This window comes from Hippopotamus amphibius, chromosome 17 (assembly GCF_030028045.1).
Source record: "Hippopotamus amphibius kiboko isolate mHipAmp2 chromosome 17, mHipAmp2.hap2, whole genome shotgun sequence".
Taxonomy (NCBI): domain Eukaryota; kingdom Metazoa; phylum Chordata; class Mammalia; order Artiodactyla; family Hippopotamidae; genus Hippopotamus; species Hippopotamus amphibius.
The window spans coordinates 1,325,212-1,340,519 of NC_080202.1; the positions used below are offsets into that span (position 1 = coordinate 1,325,212).

Here is a 15,308-nt window from a genome sequence, read left to right on the forward strand (position 1 = left end):
ATCCTGGCCCCTGAGGGCAGCTCCGGAGGGACCGCCCCGTGGGCCTGGGAAGACGCAGCCGGCCTGGCCTGCACCCCACCTCCGGCCGCTGACACCTCGAGGCTGGGACAACAGCCTCACGGGTAAAAGCCTCGCTCTGCCGGCGTCCGCGACGGGCGGGCGGCACGCGGGTGTGCCCAGCGCCACTCACACCTCAGCCGTCTGGGGACCCGTGAACCGGAATAACCGGGGTGGCACAAGGCGGGATTAAGGGCAGACACCAGCTGGGAACCAGAGCCACCCCCTGCCCCAGCCCCCAGGAAGCCAGGGTCACCTGTAGGAGCCGCAGATGGCCCGGTCTCCATCCACAAACATGAACTTCTGGGCCAGGGCGCCCTTGAACTTGGTGGCCGACCGTGTGAAGAACTCGGTTCCTCCACTGCTCCGCACCCTGAGATTCTGTGTTGGGGAACAGGAGACAGATTAAGCGACCCAGCACCGACCACCCTGCCGGGCTCAGGGCGGGATGCGGGGGGCACACGGGCCTGGGGAAAGGGGCGGCGCACGTGGCGATGCGGCCGGGGTGGGGGGGGTGGGAGGAGAGCGGGGGCTGGAGACAGGACAGCCTCGTGTGGCCTGAAGGGGGTCCACAGAGCAGCCCCGCAGGACACGCCCCGCGTGCAGGCCGTGGCGTCCGGAGCCGGGGGGGCAGGCGGACACGTGTGAGGGAGGTCCCACCGGGCGCTGGGGCCGCGCAGCTCGGGACGGGGAGGGGCAGCCCTCGGGCAAATCTGTGGCCTTGCCAGCCGGGCTCCACGCCGGCCTCCCCCACCCCGCCATCCCTCTGTGCCCCTCAGACTTGCGTCCTGTGGGCGGGGGTCCTGGCAAACTCGCCTTGCTTCCTGGCGGGCCAGCGCCCTGCCTGGTACCCTCCTGGCTGGGCCGGCACTGTCGGCTCAGGAGCAGGCAGGAGAGGCCCCGAGAGACCGCGGACGGGACGCTGAGACCCGGAGGGAGGAGGGCGTCTCCCAGGTGTCACACGCAGACCCGGGCCCAGCACGGCCCGTGTCAAGGCTGGGCCCCTCCCGCCTTCCTCTGGGCACCAGGGCCCTGCCCCCCCTCTCCGTGCGAGTCTGTGGGTGTGCGTGGGCCGGGGGCTGGCTCCCCTGCCGTCCGGAGGGCTTCTTGTTCCGAGGGAGGGGCAGGTGTGAAAAGCCAGGGCTGGGGGGACCCAGGAAGGGCGGGGCAAGCCAGCCTGAGACCCAGGAGTCGAGGGGATGGCTGAGGGCACCCCGACACAGAGCCTCAGGGCGGGGAACAGACGTGGGCTCGGGGTGTGAGCGTCCCTCAGGCTCGCGGCTGCCCCGGGTTCAACTCAGGAGGACTGAGGGCAGGAATTCCATTTTTTAACACAAGCCCCAGTGAATCTGACGCCCGCGCTGGACGGAAAGCCCTGCAAGCCCTGGGGACAGGAGTCCCTCTCCCTCCAGGGGGGCTCTGTGCCTCCCGGAGGTGCTGGGTTGTTACCTTCTGCGACGTCCCCGGACCGTAACCCTCACCCTCCGCACCTCACTGGCCCCAGCTTATTCACTCGTCCTCTGACCCCTGCCGAGGTCCCCGGCGCAGACACAGAGCTGACGGTGACAAGGGCCCCACGTTGAAGGAGAGGGAGACGCAGATGAGTTCCGACCCCGGCTGCGGGGCGCCTCCCGGGAAGGCCGGCCCCGGGGCTGACGTGTGAAATCGAGGAGGCGCGGGGCGGGTGGGAAGAGGGCGCAGCACCCCAGAGCCAGGACTGCAGAGGCCTGACTCAGACGCGGGAGGACCTGGGTGAGGCGGGCGGGCGACGGCGCCTGCAGAGCGGGCACAGTCAGGTGCTGGCGAGAGACCCTGCGGCCGCTGCTGAGGGGCCTGGCGGGGGCCGGGGGCAGTAGGGAGCCACGCGGGACCTCGGGCAGGAGCGAGGGGTGGGAGCCGTCCAGTCCCAGTGTCCAGCGGGAGGGTGCATGGCATGCACAGGAAGCGGAGGTAGAGGACAGGGAGGGGGCTTCTGTGTCTGAGGGAAGTGGGCCCGGGTCCAGGCAGGGGCCGTGGGGAGACAGGAGAGGACTGGAGGCTGTCTCCACTAGAGCCCACGGCCCCAGGGGCTCCTGCGTCCGTCCCTTCTCAGGGCAGAGGGTGACGGGCAGGTCCCACGGATGCCCGCCTGGCCACGGGGCCCGGCCTGGAAGGCAGATAAGCCTCTGCTCCCAGGCCCCCTCCCGTGCCCTCCCGCCCCCAGCTGCCTGTCTGCACGTGGCCAGCTCAGCAGGAAGCTGGCCGCGGCCCAGGACAATTAGTGCCCGTGCTCTGTACTGAACGCAGAGCACGCTTGGGGACCAGAAGTCTGAACAAAAATCCTGGAGGCGGTGTGAGGCCTTCCCCTGTCACCTGTGCTGACCGCAGCCGAGCCCTGCAGCGTCTGTGGGTTCCCAGCCCAGAGCTCTGTGTGCTCGGGCCACGGGCCTCTCCTCGGCCTGCAGGGGCGGCCGCCAGCCTCAATTCCCCTCTCCCCAGTGTCTGCCCCCACCCACCCCCAGGCGTGTCCCATGAAGGGCTCAGGAGGCCACCACGTACACCTCAGAGGGACTCGATCCATGGGGAGGCAGATGCGCTGTGTGACTCAGTGAGTCTCTGGCCCTCTCTGGGCCTCAGTTTCCCTGACTGCGGGCAGGGAGCCTGGGCTCGAACTCCACGCCCCCCCAGCCCGGGGCTCCGCAGCAGGCGGGGGCCCGGCCTGGCTGCTTGCTCCTGGGTGGGTCCCGCCCTGTGGGGCCTGGCCCAGATGAGGTAACGTCTCAGGAGCCAGGGCTCCGGCGAGGAGGTGGAGGAGGCCCACAAAGCCGCTCTGTCTCTGAGCCGGGGCCGCCCCCACAGAGCGCGCGGCGGGCAGGGGCAGCGGGGCCCTGGCGAACCTCAGCCCCTGAGGGGATGTCCGGGCAGGGCTCCGTCCGCTCCGAGGGTGCTTGTGCCCCAAGCGCGTACGGGGCGGGCCGTGGTGGGCACGAGGGCGGGACGAGCTGGTGGGAGGCGGGGGGACTGGCCCAGGCCCCCCCGGAGCGATGGGTCGCTCTCGCGCTCCGGCCAGACACGGCTCCAGCGCTGGCCTCCCCACACGGCAGGGCTCTCCTCTGTGAGATGGGCCTGCCCCCGCCCCCTCCGGGGGCCGCCGTGAAGACCGAGCGCCTCGGGGAGGGGCCGGGCAGGGGCCGGCACCGCGCTGCTCCCTGAGCTGCAGGGACAAAGGGGGCTGGGGTCCCATCCGATCCGGGGGCAGGGACCGACAAGGAGGACAGGAAGACACGTGCCATGCTGTGGACTCAGGCCTGGGGAGGCCAGGACTGTCGGCGGTATGCATCGGTCAGGTGGCTCAGGGAGAGGAGTGACCTGCCTGGGGCCTCCCGGCGGACAGGGTCCGGCCCCCGGGCAGAGAGGACAGCCTGCAGCCGCACCCTGGAGGCTCTTTCACCCCTCACGTCCCTGCTGGCAACTTCTGGGCCGGAGGAGGAGTGGGGAGGCCCAGAGACCATCCTGAGCAGGCCTGACGGGTGACAGCGTGATCAGGCCAGGTCAGGGACAGAAAGCCGCGTCCCTGAGTGCCAGGCTCCGCTCCCTTCTAAAGTGCCTGTTCGCTCTCTGTAACGGGACAGGGGACCAACACTGCCCCCGGCCTCCCCTGCGCTGTCGTGAAGCTGAGAGGGGACGCACCCTTGGGGGCAGGGGGCAGGGCAGGGCTGGGGGTCTCCCGGCTCCTCCCCTGGGCCAGGCCGCTCGGCTCTGCGACCTCCCGGGCCCGGCAGTCCTCCGTGGGGGGCTGTCCTGTGCGTCACCGGCTACGGAACAGCATCCCTGGCCGCCGCCCACCAGGTGCCAGTACTGCCCTCCCAGTCGCGGCCACTAAAAACGTCTCTGGCCGTTGCCCCACGTGGAGGAGTAGTGCCCTGAGTCCATGAGAGAGCCAGGCCAGGGCCAGAGAAGGCAGGTTGGGAGAGGAGGAGGGGGCCGGCACCGGCCCGTCCAGCATGGCCAGCATCCGCCCATCCTTACCCAGCACCTTCCCACGGCCACCCTGCCTGGGGTTTCTCTGCTCATTAGAAACGGGTCCGGCCTTCGCCCACGCACTGCTGGTTTTTCCAGTTCAGCTGCACGAAGCCGACCGGCTTTTCAGACCAGCCAGGCATCTCCCAGCTCCCGTCCTGTCCTAAGCCGTGAGCCTCGAGACTGGCTCCCGCCCGCCCGGGCATCCCTCAGCGCCTGGTGTCACCCCAGACGTAGCCTGCCCGGGGCCCTGGGGGAGAAGCCTGCGTCGTCTTCTCCAGGCCCGTTCCCGTGTGCCGTGCAGGCACTCGTTCGCACGTTCCCTGCCTGCAGGAGTCAGGGCCCAGCTGAGCCCACAGGCAGGGGCGCTCGGGGACAGCTGGGAACCTCACGCCGGGGAGGCGCCTGTCCTCCCGCCTCACCTGGAAACCGGGAGCAGGTTGGCCCAAGCAATTCTGCAGCTGTTTCCAGAATGTGTTGTGTGAGCTCAGGGGTTCAGGCTGGAGAGCTGCCCAGAGGGAGAGATTGAGGGGGTCCCCAGCCAGACCACAGCTCAGAGGGGGAAGGGAAGCCCCTCGGTACGCAGGCCAGAGCTGGGAGCCCACAGGTGGGGCCGCGGCAGCTCCCACAGAAGACAGGGCGGGAAGGGAGTTCATGACCTATTCCCCCCCCCCCACGCCCCCGGCCTGCTTGCCTCTGCCGGCGGCCCTGCCAAACACGTGGCGATGTCCCACCTTCAGACAAGAAGGCTGAGTGTCTGCCCAAGGTTACCGTGCAGGGGACGGAGCTGGGGCCCCGGCTGGGCTCCTGGCGTTGCCCCAAGAGTGGCACCCGGCACCCCCGTGGTCACAAGGATGACCCCACCAGGCGCGACCCACACCCGGGGCCCGCACGGCCCGAGGGCAGGGCGCTGCAGAGTGGGGCGGGGGCGGCGGGCGCCGAGGGCGGGCCGGGCATTCCCGGCAGAGGAAGCGCTCCCGAGACAGGCCCGGGCCCAGCCGGCCCACGGGCAGGGAGGAGGCTCCCGACAAGGTGACACTTGGCCAGGGCTGGGCCCGCAGGAGCCCCTGGCCTCCTGCCCAGGCTGGGAGGGGGCGGGCTCCGAGGGCAGAGTGCAGGGCCAGGGTCACACGCTCTCTCCCACGGGGGCGCCCGGCCGGCCCCCAGCAGCTGGCTTCTGGGCCCGGCACCATCCCCAGAGCAGGGAGGGGCGCGCAGGGCCAGAGACCCCGGTGCCACCCGCGCCGCGCCCCGGGCTGCAGCCTCCCTTCAGGCCCTCTGCCCTCCGCCCGGGGCCCAGGCTCTGCAGCCCTCGGTGTCGCCACCGCTCTGCCTCCCCTCAGCTCAGAGCACGTTTACAGCCACCGTCTCCTCTGCTCTCACCCTCAAACGCCCCAGTGAGGTGTCCCTGCGGTCACGACGCCCCGGAGGCTCAGGGGGCTGGGCCCGCGCCGGGGGTGAGCAGCCAGGAAGCTGTGCGGGCAGCACCAGGGCGGCCCCGCCGGCAGGGGCGGCCTTGGCCGAGGACACTGGGCACCACGGGCGTGTGGCCTCCTGTCCGCGCCAGCTTCCCATCACTGGCGTCCAGGTTCAGCCCCGACTTGGAGGAGTGCCTCTGAGCAAGTCACGGGCTCCCTCGGGCCTCCGTTTCCCGGTGTGTCGTGTGGGAACCTGGTCTGGATGGCCTGTCCCACCTGACCCCTTCCTGGGAGCTCCGGACACGCCCAGGAGCCTGGCATCTGGGGTTTCCCTACCAAGAAGCGGCCTCTGCCGCGGCCGTGCAGGCTTGGCAAGGACAAGCCCCCTCCCTGCCTCTCCATCTGCATGCGGGGGGGACGCGTAGGGGCAGGGGGACGCGAGGGGCGCAGGGTCCCCGCCGGGCACGCGGCAGGGGTGCAGCGGGAGCAGCCCGTCGGCCTCCTGCGGAGCACAGCACAGGGCTGCACGGGGAGCCCTGAGGTCCCGTCATCCGCTGCCCCGACGGCTGAGGCCCCTGCCGTCCCCTTTCAGAAGACGCCTCTTCCGCCCTCTGGGCCTCCTGGCCTGAGCTGTCGGCCCCGGGAGTCGGTTCTCGGCGCTAATTACACGGCGGGCAGCTCGGCGGGCGAGCACGGGGCTCGGGGTCAACCCGCCGGGGAGACCACATAAAAACGTCCCAACAGCCAGAGACTCGCTGCCCGGAGAGCTCACACCCACTTGAAAGGACTCAGGTGGGCTGGGGTCACTTGACAAAACCAAAATTACAGGCGCGGGGGCCCAGCCCCTTGTCAGCCAGGCTGGCATCGCCCTGAGGAATTCGGACCCGTCGGAGGCTGTGCTCAGGCAGCGGGCTCGGTGCCGGCCGCCGCCCCCCATGCCCGGATCTGTAAAGTGGGACAGTGGCCCCCCCCCCCCCCCCCCCCCCCCCCCGACGCTGGCTGGCGAGGGAGTGCCTAAGTTAACCCGTCACCTGCCGGGACGGAACTGTGGACACGTTAGCTGTTGTTACGCAGATTGGTTCTCTGGGGAGCGAGCTGTATACAGCAGGTGCCAAACAGCTGGCCGAAAGGAAGGCTCCCTCCTCCCCCAAACAGAAACCAAATGCCAGGGTGTCTGAGCAGAAGACCCTGGCCACGCGGGCCGTCGCCCCTCTGTCGGACCAGTGAGATCCCGGAGTCCAGAGAGGGGAGGTGACGTGCTCCAGGACCCACAGCAAAGCACTGCTGAGAACCAGGCCCAACCTCACCCCTCCGCCTCTGTCCCGGTGTCCCTCCCCGGAAGGCCCTTTCTACTCTGCCAACTCCTCAAGTGCATTTCAGCTCTGCAGCCACCAAAGAAACCCTCCCTGACCTCGGCTCAATGGAGATTCCTCTGCTGGAGCCGGACCCTAAAGCCTGTGGGTGGATATTACACGGATACAGATTTTGGCTTAAACCCAAGAAAGGACTTCCCGGGCGTTGGAGCTCTCCAGTTGGGGCAGCTGCCAGAGCCGGGGGTGAGCGCCCCGTCACTGGAGGCGAGCAAGCAAAGACAGATACCCACTGCGGCACAGGCTGCTCTGAAACACCTGTGCAGGAGCCCCTCCCGTGGGCTTCAGCACCTGGTTGCAGGCAGCGTCCTGTCCCTTGGGGCACGGAAGCAGAGGCCGCGTGACCATTTGGTGGGCGGCTCTAGGACACGGGACTCAGCGTGCCCGGCTCCGGACGGACGCAGCAGGTGCTCCACGTGTCTGTCTTACCTTGAGGTGCCCCGGGTGCATGCGCGCGCGCTCACACATGTGCAGGAAGTACTTGACATTGCTCTCGTCCACGATGATGTACACGGCCACCTTCCTCTTGAAGCCGGCGTCCAGCAGGTCCTTGAAGATGTCGACATCGGTGAACATGTCCATGACCACAGCGATCACCTGCGAGCAGGAGGGGGGGCCAGGCCGTCAGGGCGCGCTGCCCGGGGCCCTCCCACACCCCCCGCCCACTCGGGGCGCCCCCTCTGGCCCCGCTCCCTGCGGCCTCCGGACTGGGACTGGCAAGTGCCTGCTCTCCTGGCCCTGAAGTTATAGGTGTAGGATCAACACTCGGCGTGTGAGATGCTCTGTGGGTGGGCAGGCTGGACGCGCCAGGCAGCAGGGGATGGGGGGAGGCACTGTCCGCAGGCTGCCGTTTCTCTAACACAGGACTGCAGACAACAAAGCCCAGTAACCTGCCCGTGCAGAACGTGGAGGGGAGGGGAAGCTGCAGGAGGAGCCCGGGAGGAGCGGGAAGGGGGTGCGTCCTGAGGTTTGAGCGCCCCTCACCCCCACCCCCGGCAGCCCTCCGCCCTCCTGGAGCCCAGGGCTCGGCCGGGGCCCTGTCTCCATTCCCGGGTTGCGTTCCCGAGCTGGGCAGGCCACACCACGCCCTCCGCCCGCTACCCTGGGATGCTGAGATGAAGCGGATGTGTCCACACCCGGGAGGAGGGCCGCAGCTGGGCTGCGCCCTGGGTCCCCGGGACAGGCTGCCTCACTGCCACCTCTCCTGTCTGGCTTGGACAGAGCCCAGACCAGCACACGCGCCCTTCCTGTCCTCTGACCGTATCTGGGCCCCAGCAGCTGCCCTCAGCCCTGGACTGGCTCAGGGTGGGGCCCCAGAGGTCAGAGTACACCTACCCCAGCCCAGCCCAGCCACGGCCCAACACAGGTGGCAACACACCCAGGCCTGGCGGGCAGGAGCCCTGGCCTGAGGAGGGAAGGGGCACACGCAGCGCAGGGCTGGGTGGGGAGCAGGGTGGCCCGTGGGCGCTGCGGCCTGGTGGGGCTGCGTGGCCGGCAGGCTCTGGCCCTCGGCCTCGCTCCCCTCCGCTCCCCGTCCCACCGGGCAGCGAAAGGGAACACGCCAGATTGACCAGGGCCCGACACTGCTGACCCAGACGTGTGTCCAGCCCTCCAACCCGCCAAGGCTGGCGCCAGGGCCCCGTCCCGGGTCTGCGAAGCCCTGGAGGAGCCTCCCCTAAAGAGGGAGCAGGGGTCACGCGCTGGGCCACACGGCGAGCCGGGGACGCTCAGGCTAGAACCCACCCGGACCCGCCAGGGAGCCAGGGCTCCCCGCAGCCCTGCCAGGAGGCCTGGGCCTGCGGGGATGGGCCCGACGCCCCGGTGCGCTCCCCCGGCCGGGTCCTCCCGGGCCCCGGGCCCCTGCGGACGCCGCTCAGACATCTGGCCCCACAGCCAGTCCCTCTGGGGGCTCCTCCCTGCCCTCCCCTCCACAGGGGGCCTCCGCGTGACCCCGGGCAGACACCGCGCTTCTCCAGGTCTGACTGTCTCGGGGGACCAGCCAGGGCTCCCCGGGAGAGGCCAGGGCCCCCGGGAGCAAGAGTTTGCTGAGTCTCTGAGGGGGTTCCAGGCAGAGCAGGGGAAGTGGGTACAGTCTGTGCGGGGCCGGGGTCGGGGGGGGGGCACAGGGAGGCGGACGGCAGCGCCGGGGGAGGGGACGCTTTCTGACCCCACGCAGGCCGGGGTCTTGGGAGGAAGTGAGCTCCCCGTCCCAGACACGTGCCAAGGCCAGAGCTCGCTGGAGAGGGTGGACGTGAGGACAGACGAGGGCCGTATCAGAGCCGGTGGGCTCACGATGCCGGGGGCCCCACCCGTCCAGGGCGAGGGACCCCGCGGTGGGGGAAGGATGGCCGTGGGGACCCTCTTGCCCGGACCCCACGGCCCCGCCGACCCCCCGCGGGCCACGGCCTCCCGTGCCGGCCTGGAGACGGCCCAGCCGACGGGCGTCTCCTGGGAGCGGGCCCGGCCCCAGGCTCTGCCCACCGCGGCAGAGGGGGACGGGCCCCAGCAGGACCCGCCCCACGGGCGCCCTCCTCGCGGCGCCCAGGCAGGCAGGGTGCCCGGTCCAGGCCGCCTGCTGTCGGGCTGGGTCTGCTGGGGCCCGCCCCCCACGGTGGAGCCCCTCAGGGTCCCAGCCCTCGGGCTCAGGGCCAAGGGTCAAAGGAAGGCTTGTACAGGTGCCCCCGGGAGGCCTGCCGCTTGTCCACAGAGGCCACAGGGTCTCTGGGAGGCCTGGAGCCCTGCGTGCCCATCCTCCAGACCAGAACCCAGGCCCTGCGCCCCACCCGCGGCGCCGTCTGCCCAACCACCGCGACGTTGTCCAGTCCTCAGAAGCCCTGGGAGGCACCCGTTATGACTCCCATTTTACAGGCGAGTAAACTGAGGCATGGAGGGATTCACTCCCGTGCCTAATTCCCTGTTTGGGTGGCCCTGCTCGCCCGTGACTCCGCGAGCGCGTCAAAGGCAGCGCCTCCGTCCCGGCCCAGCACGAGGCCCAGCCCAAGGCAGCCTTGGGAGCTGTTGTCAACTCAGAATGTGGCCAAGTGCCGGGTGGAGACAAGCCCCTCCTGGACCCTCACCTTCCCCATCTGCCAAACGGGGCGTCCGCCTGGCCCGCTGCTGTGGTCCATCCACTCACACCTCCGCAGCTCGAGCACAAAGACATTGGTCCCGCCTTGGAGGACAAGCAGCCCACGCGTACCCCATGGAGGCCCTGGGCAAGGCAGGGCCAAGACCACGGGAGAGAGGCTGGCATCTGGGATGCTCTTGCCCCGCATGGGTCGGGAGACCGCACGGGGCAAGAGGCGGGCGGCCGGAGGCTCACTCCTCGTCACCGCAGGAACCAGCTGTGTCCTTTGAGTGCCCGGACCACACGCTCGGGGTGGATGGCAGGCAGGTGTGCATCCTGCACTGCAGGCCCAGCCTCACGGCACCAGCCCCACAGCCCAGTCCCCAGGGAAGGAGGAGCCTGGCGGGCCGCGCACGTGCCTGACGGGAAAGCCCCCCTCAAAGGTGCGGCCCCAAACCCTCCTGGTTCCCGCCACACAGAGCGGCGGGGTGGGGGCTGTGGGAGGCCAGCCGTGCCGGGAGGGGGCCGACAGGGCAGGGACAGGGACGGCTGCACCAGAGGGACCCGGCAGGCACTGGTATCGGCGCGGAGCTCAATGTGCCTAGGACCCAAAAAGCCTCTGCGTGTCTCTCAGGGGGTGGGGAGGCGCTAGGTGCACAGGCCCCCAAAACGCGTTCCTGCAGTGGCCGCCCTGCACTCCCTTTCCCTCGCACACCCTCCCCCAACCAGCAGCTCCGCAGTCTCTCCATCCCGCCTCCTGCATGGTCCCGAACACCTGGCCTCGCTCTGCGCAACCGGGACTGCTCTGTGGCCTCCTCACATCCTCCCGCCCATCTCCCGATGGTTCCAGGATCCCCAAAATCTCCTCGGGATGGTGGACAGCCCCCTGCGTGAGAGACGCAGACACTGGCACAGTGAGGGGAGGGGACCAGCCCCGGTGGCGGATGGTGAGGTGACTGGCCATGAACAGCTCCACCACCAGGTGCTTCCTGGAGGGCTCACACACGTGGGGCAGCAGACCCCCCCCCCACCCCGCGGCTGCCACCGCAGCAGACACGCCTGCTGCGGGTGCTGGGGGAGGGGGAGGGGCACTGGAGCGGGTGCCCCCATCCTTCCTGGGGCCTGAGCAAAGACAGAGCTGGAGCTCCGAGTGCCAGGCTGGGGTCTGGCTTTGGGTGAGCTACATCCTCTCTGGGTCTCAGCTTCCTCATCTGTGAAATGGGGAGGAAGGTGGATGTGATGCCCAAGGCTGTCCCTTCCAAGGGACCCCTGACCCCTGTGCCCTGCCCGGTGCCCCACAAAGCCTGTCCGGGCCACTGCAGCACCTTGCTGCGTCCAGGGCTCTGAGAGAGGCAGTCCCGACCGCCCCTGCCCACCTCCGTCTGCACCACCAGCACGGGGCTTCTGCCTCACCAGGCTGATACTCAGCAGGAGGCTTCCGGCACTCCCACGGCTGCTTTAGAGACCCCCCCCCCCGCCCACCATGACCACAGCATCTGTCGTGGAGCAGAGGTGCACTCACAGGACCGGGGCGGGGGGGGGGCGGGGGGAGAGCAGGGCTGGGGGAGGAGGGGCAGGGTGAGGCAGCCGGGGGGCTGCAGGCAGCTGGAAGACCCCCGGCCGCTGGCCCAGCCTCTGCAGCAGCACCTCTCCCCGGTGGCCCTGACCCCACAGGGGCTCCGACCCTACGGGCCCCTCCCTACACGCCCCCACAGCCCGCCTCAGCCGCACACACGGTCCTCCCGGCCGGGAGCCTTCCCGCTCCTCCACGCCGGTGACTCCTTCCTATCCTTCAAATCCTGACCCGAGTGCTGCCGTGAGTAGGTGCCACGTCTGTTTCTGGAGAGCCCACAGCAACCCACTGAGTGGCACGCCATCTCCCCGAGGCCCGGGCCCTGACACCCAGGCAGCACGGGCAGCTTCCCTCCAAGACCATGGAGATGCCTGCAGGAGGCCCAGAGAGAGCCGGCTGGGGTCTCTCCCCTCGCAGCGCTCCCCAGCAGAAGGGGAGACAGACACACCCCACCAGCCCTGGAGCCCAGAGGTCACCGCGGACACAGTGCACAGGATGCAAGTCCCGGCACTCACCGGGCCACTTTTACCACCTGGAAAAGTAGGAAGTGGGGGTGCGTCTCTGGGTCTGTCCCTCTAAGGCTCAGATGGACACAGGATAGGGGTAGCATGGGCTCCAGACTGTCCTCCCAGGAGGCTGCATGACCTCAGGCAAGTGCCTTAGCTTCCTCGTGGGGTGAGAACGGTGCCCCCCTGCACAGAGGACGCAGCGGCGCCTTTCCTGCCTCCTCACCGACCCTCAGGGCGGACAGGCCGGGGATCGTCACCCGGCATCTCCTGCTTCCCGCTGTGCCAGGCAGAGGGCAGTGGCACACGGGAACACATGGGGCTTGCTGCAGCCCGTCCTGAGGGCGGGGACGGTGCCTTCACGACCTGGGATTCCACGTGCAGAGAGCCTGCACTCACCCACCTGCCTGAGCAGTAAACCCCGGGCGGAACCTACGACGCCATGGCCAACAGGCAGCACAGCCCGTGCAGTGGCCCCGGCAGGAGGGAGCAGCTGTAGGGCTGCCCAGCCAGCTCCAGGCCGCGGCCCGGGGAGGGCCCTGCAGAGGCCCGTGGGCTCCCTGAGTTGAGGAGACGAAGTTTGCTCAGAGCCTGGCAGCCAGAATCTTCAGGACAGAGGAGAGGAAAGGGCCGCACGGGGCGAACGCCGGGGGCCCCGGAGAGTTGCCTCTCGAGACTTCAGCTGGAAGCCGAGCAGCACACGCGCAGGAGGAAGCCGCCAAGGCTGGAACGGGCCGCTGGGGAGGAGCAGCTGGAACGACGGCCGGTGCTCACACAGGACCAGGAGTCGTCTACGCCCCCCCAGCCAGGGTGCAGGCCCCTCGAACACTTGGAGCCCACAGGAGCGACCTCAGAAAGTACGACCTACACGGTGGGAAAACAGGCCCTGGACCAGGGGCCAGTAGCTTTTTCTACGAAGGCTAGATAGCAAATGTCTCAGGCTTTGCAGGCCACAGGTCTCTGACACACCCCTCAACTCTGGAAACAGCCACAGACAGCTCATAAACAAATGTGTACATCTCCGGTCCGTTATTTACAACAGCCAGGGGTAGGCCAGTTTGGTCCATAGTTTGCAGACTCCTACCCTGGACTAAACCTTCTCTGGTCCCACCTAATAAAGCTTAGCAAGCCTCAAAAGTGTTACACCGTTTCCAAGAACTGCATCCCAGAAAAAAAGCTACAAAATGTTTAAAGAAAACAACAAAACTCCACAACATAAAATTTTCACCACATCTGGTATCCAATCAAAAATTACCAAACACAGAAAGAAACAGAAAAACAATGACCCAGGTGAGGAAAAAAATCTACCAATAGTGCACCCAGAACGGACACAAATGTTACAACTGGCAAAGAAGTGTAAAGGGTTATAACTGTATGCTATTTGTTCAAAAAGTTACTTAGAGATGTGAAGATTTTTTTAAAACAAACACCAAACTGAAACTCAAGAGGTGAGACAATTCAGCATTTAAGATGAAAAATACACTGGATGGGTGAGTGGCAGATGAGCCCCTACAGAAGAATCCATGAGCGGACCTGAAGACCTATCAGTAGAAATGATCCAGTGACACACAGAGAAAAAAAGACCGAGTGACCAAGACCAGAGCATCAGCGAACCTGGGCCAGCTTCGAAGGTCTAGAGTACATGTGGCTGGAGTCTCAGAAGGTCCCCAGGCAGCGAGTGGGGAAGAGGGGACAGAAGAACATTAGGAAAAAATGGCCATGACTTGTCCACACAGGGGGGAACCGTGCATCCCCACGTCCAGGACGTGGTGAAGAACACACGCCACACGCGTCATGAAGACAGCGCTCTCCATCAGTGACAGAGAGAAAACCTTCCAGGCTGCCGGAAGGGAAAAGACCATCGGGTACCGGGGAGCAAAGGCAAACAGACGTCTCAGAACCAACGCAAGCCCGGGGACACCGGAGCAGCTCGGCGGAGAGGCCTTACCCCAGGATTCCAACCCCGTGAAAAGAGCTTCCAAACCAAAGGCAAAGTAAGGACTTTTTCAGGGAACGTACCCCGGCCAAGCTGCACGGCCGCTGTCACCTGCCCTGCACAGGCTGGGGTGGGGGCGCAGGCCGCCCCGCGCTCACTGGGGTGTGGGGCAGAGACAGGAAGAGCACCCCTCCCGCCCCAGCCCTCCTCCAGCCGCAGGCCGGGCACACCTGGCTGCTGTGCCTCGGTTTCCCACACGGTGACATGCCCCCCCCCCCGCCCCCAGTGCTGGCAAGACCTGCAGGGCCTGGGGAGGCATCCTGGGAGCCTCGGCCTCCCAGCAGGCGGGGAGGGAGTCCGTGTACAGGGTAACAGTGCAGACCCAGCCAGGGCTGCTCACTGACACGTCTACGGCGGTCCCTATTCCCGGGGGGGGGGGGGGGGGGGGGGCAGTCACCGTCCCAGGGCCACACAGAGGGTCCCGGAGGCCCCCTGTTCCTGGGCTCCTCTCCCGGGGGGTGTGGGGGGATCCTGCATATGTTCTCGCCATGACTCCACCCACCGCCTCCCAGAGCCCACCCTGGGTCCTGAAACAGCCCTGACCACCAGCACTGCCACGCCTTATGGGGGTGGGGCGGCTATAGGAAAGCACCGCCCTTCTCCTCAGTCACAGGGAGAGCTGGAAGACCCACGGTCCCTCTCCTCTGACAGTCATCCGCTCTGGCACCTTCCCTCCACACTATTAAGACAGAAGCCTCATTAAGGCCAATTAGAGGAGGCTCAGGCCTCCTGAGCACCAAATGGCTGCAGTGGGAAGGAGTCAAGAAGCGCACGCGGGTCCCACCCAGCCCAGTGGCGTGGGCCATGCCCGAGTCCCCGGCCTCCCCCATCAGCCTCCTCGCCACAGCTCAGGAATGCTGCACAGACCAGAGGCCGCAGAGCGCGGGGTCAGGTGACCGGGGCTGTGCCTCTGGTTGAGGACAAGCCCCTCCCCCTTCCAGCCGGCCCCCAGGGGCCACGGAGCCCTCCAAGCTTCCAGGCACAGGACCAGAGGAAGGCACGAGCCAAGGGCTTTCAAACTGGAAAATCTCAGAATCCCACCTTTGAAAACATCTACAACCTCAGCTTCTCCAGGATCCAAGAGCGACAGACACTGTGGGGTCATGGGGCATCCTAACCCCCCAGGGACTGGCCTGGAGAGGACCTGCCTGGGCTCACAGGGCCAGCAGGGCAGGGCAGAGGCTCCCGGGCCACTGGAGGCCCACATGCTCTCTGCTGCACTCCCCGGGCCCCTGCTTGAACTCCTCCAGGACAGGGGGCTCAGCACACCTCAAGCCAGACCACTCCCAGGGAGCTGTCAGGACAGGCCGAGGACGGGGAAA

The 15,308-nt window shown here is 67.7% G+C and overlaps 2 protein-coding genes across 3 annotated transcripts in view; one reads left to right on the top strand and one right to left on the bottom strand.

Moving 5' to 3' along the window:
* Positions 1-15,308, top strand: part of SLC5A10 (solute carrier family 5 member 10) — a 53,670-nt gene that overhangs the window by 17,731 nt on the left and 20,631 nt on the right. Inside the window, exons 10-11 of the mRNA XM_057714036.1 lie at positions 692-699; positions 2,840-2,868. Of these exons, the coding sequence (XP_057570019.1) occupies positions 692-699; positions 2,840-2,868 (37 nt within the window). The remainder of the gene's footprint in view (positions 1-691; positions 700-2,839; positions 2,869-15,308) is intronic.
* The window catches only part of FAM83G (family with sequence similarity 83 member G), a 28,218-nt gene that overhangs the window by 6,638 nt on the left and 6,272 nt on the right, over positions 1-15,308 (bottom strand). Inside the window, exons 3-4 of one of the 2 annotated variants that reach the window (XM_057714032.1) lie at positions 7,274-7,441; positions 314-438 (exon numbers count right to left, since the gene is read on the bottom strand). In XM_057714032.1, the coding sequence (XP_057570015.1) occupies positions 314-438; positions 7,274-7,441 (293 nt within the window). The remainder of the gene's footprint in view (positions 1-313; positions 439-7,273; positions 7,442-15,308) is intronic. The other variant, XM_057714033.1, reaches the window with a different exon arrangement.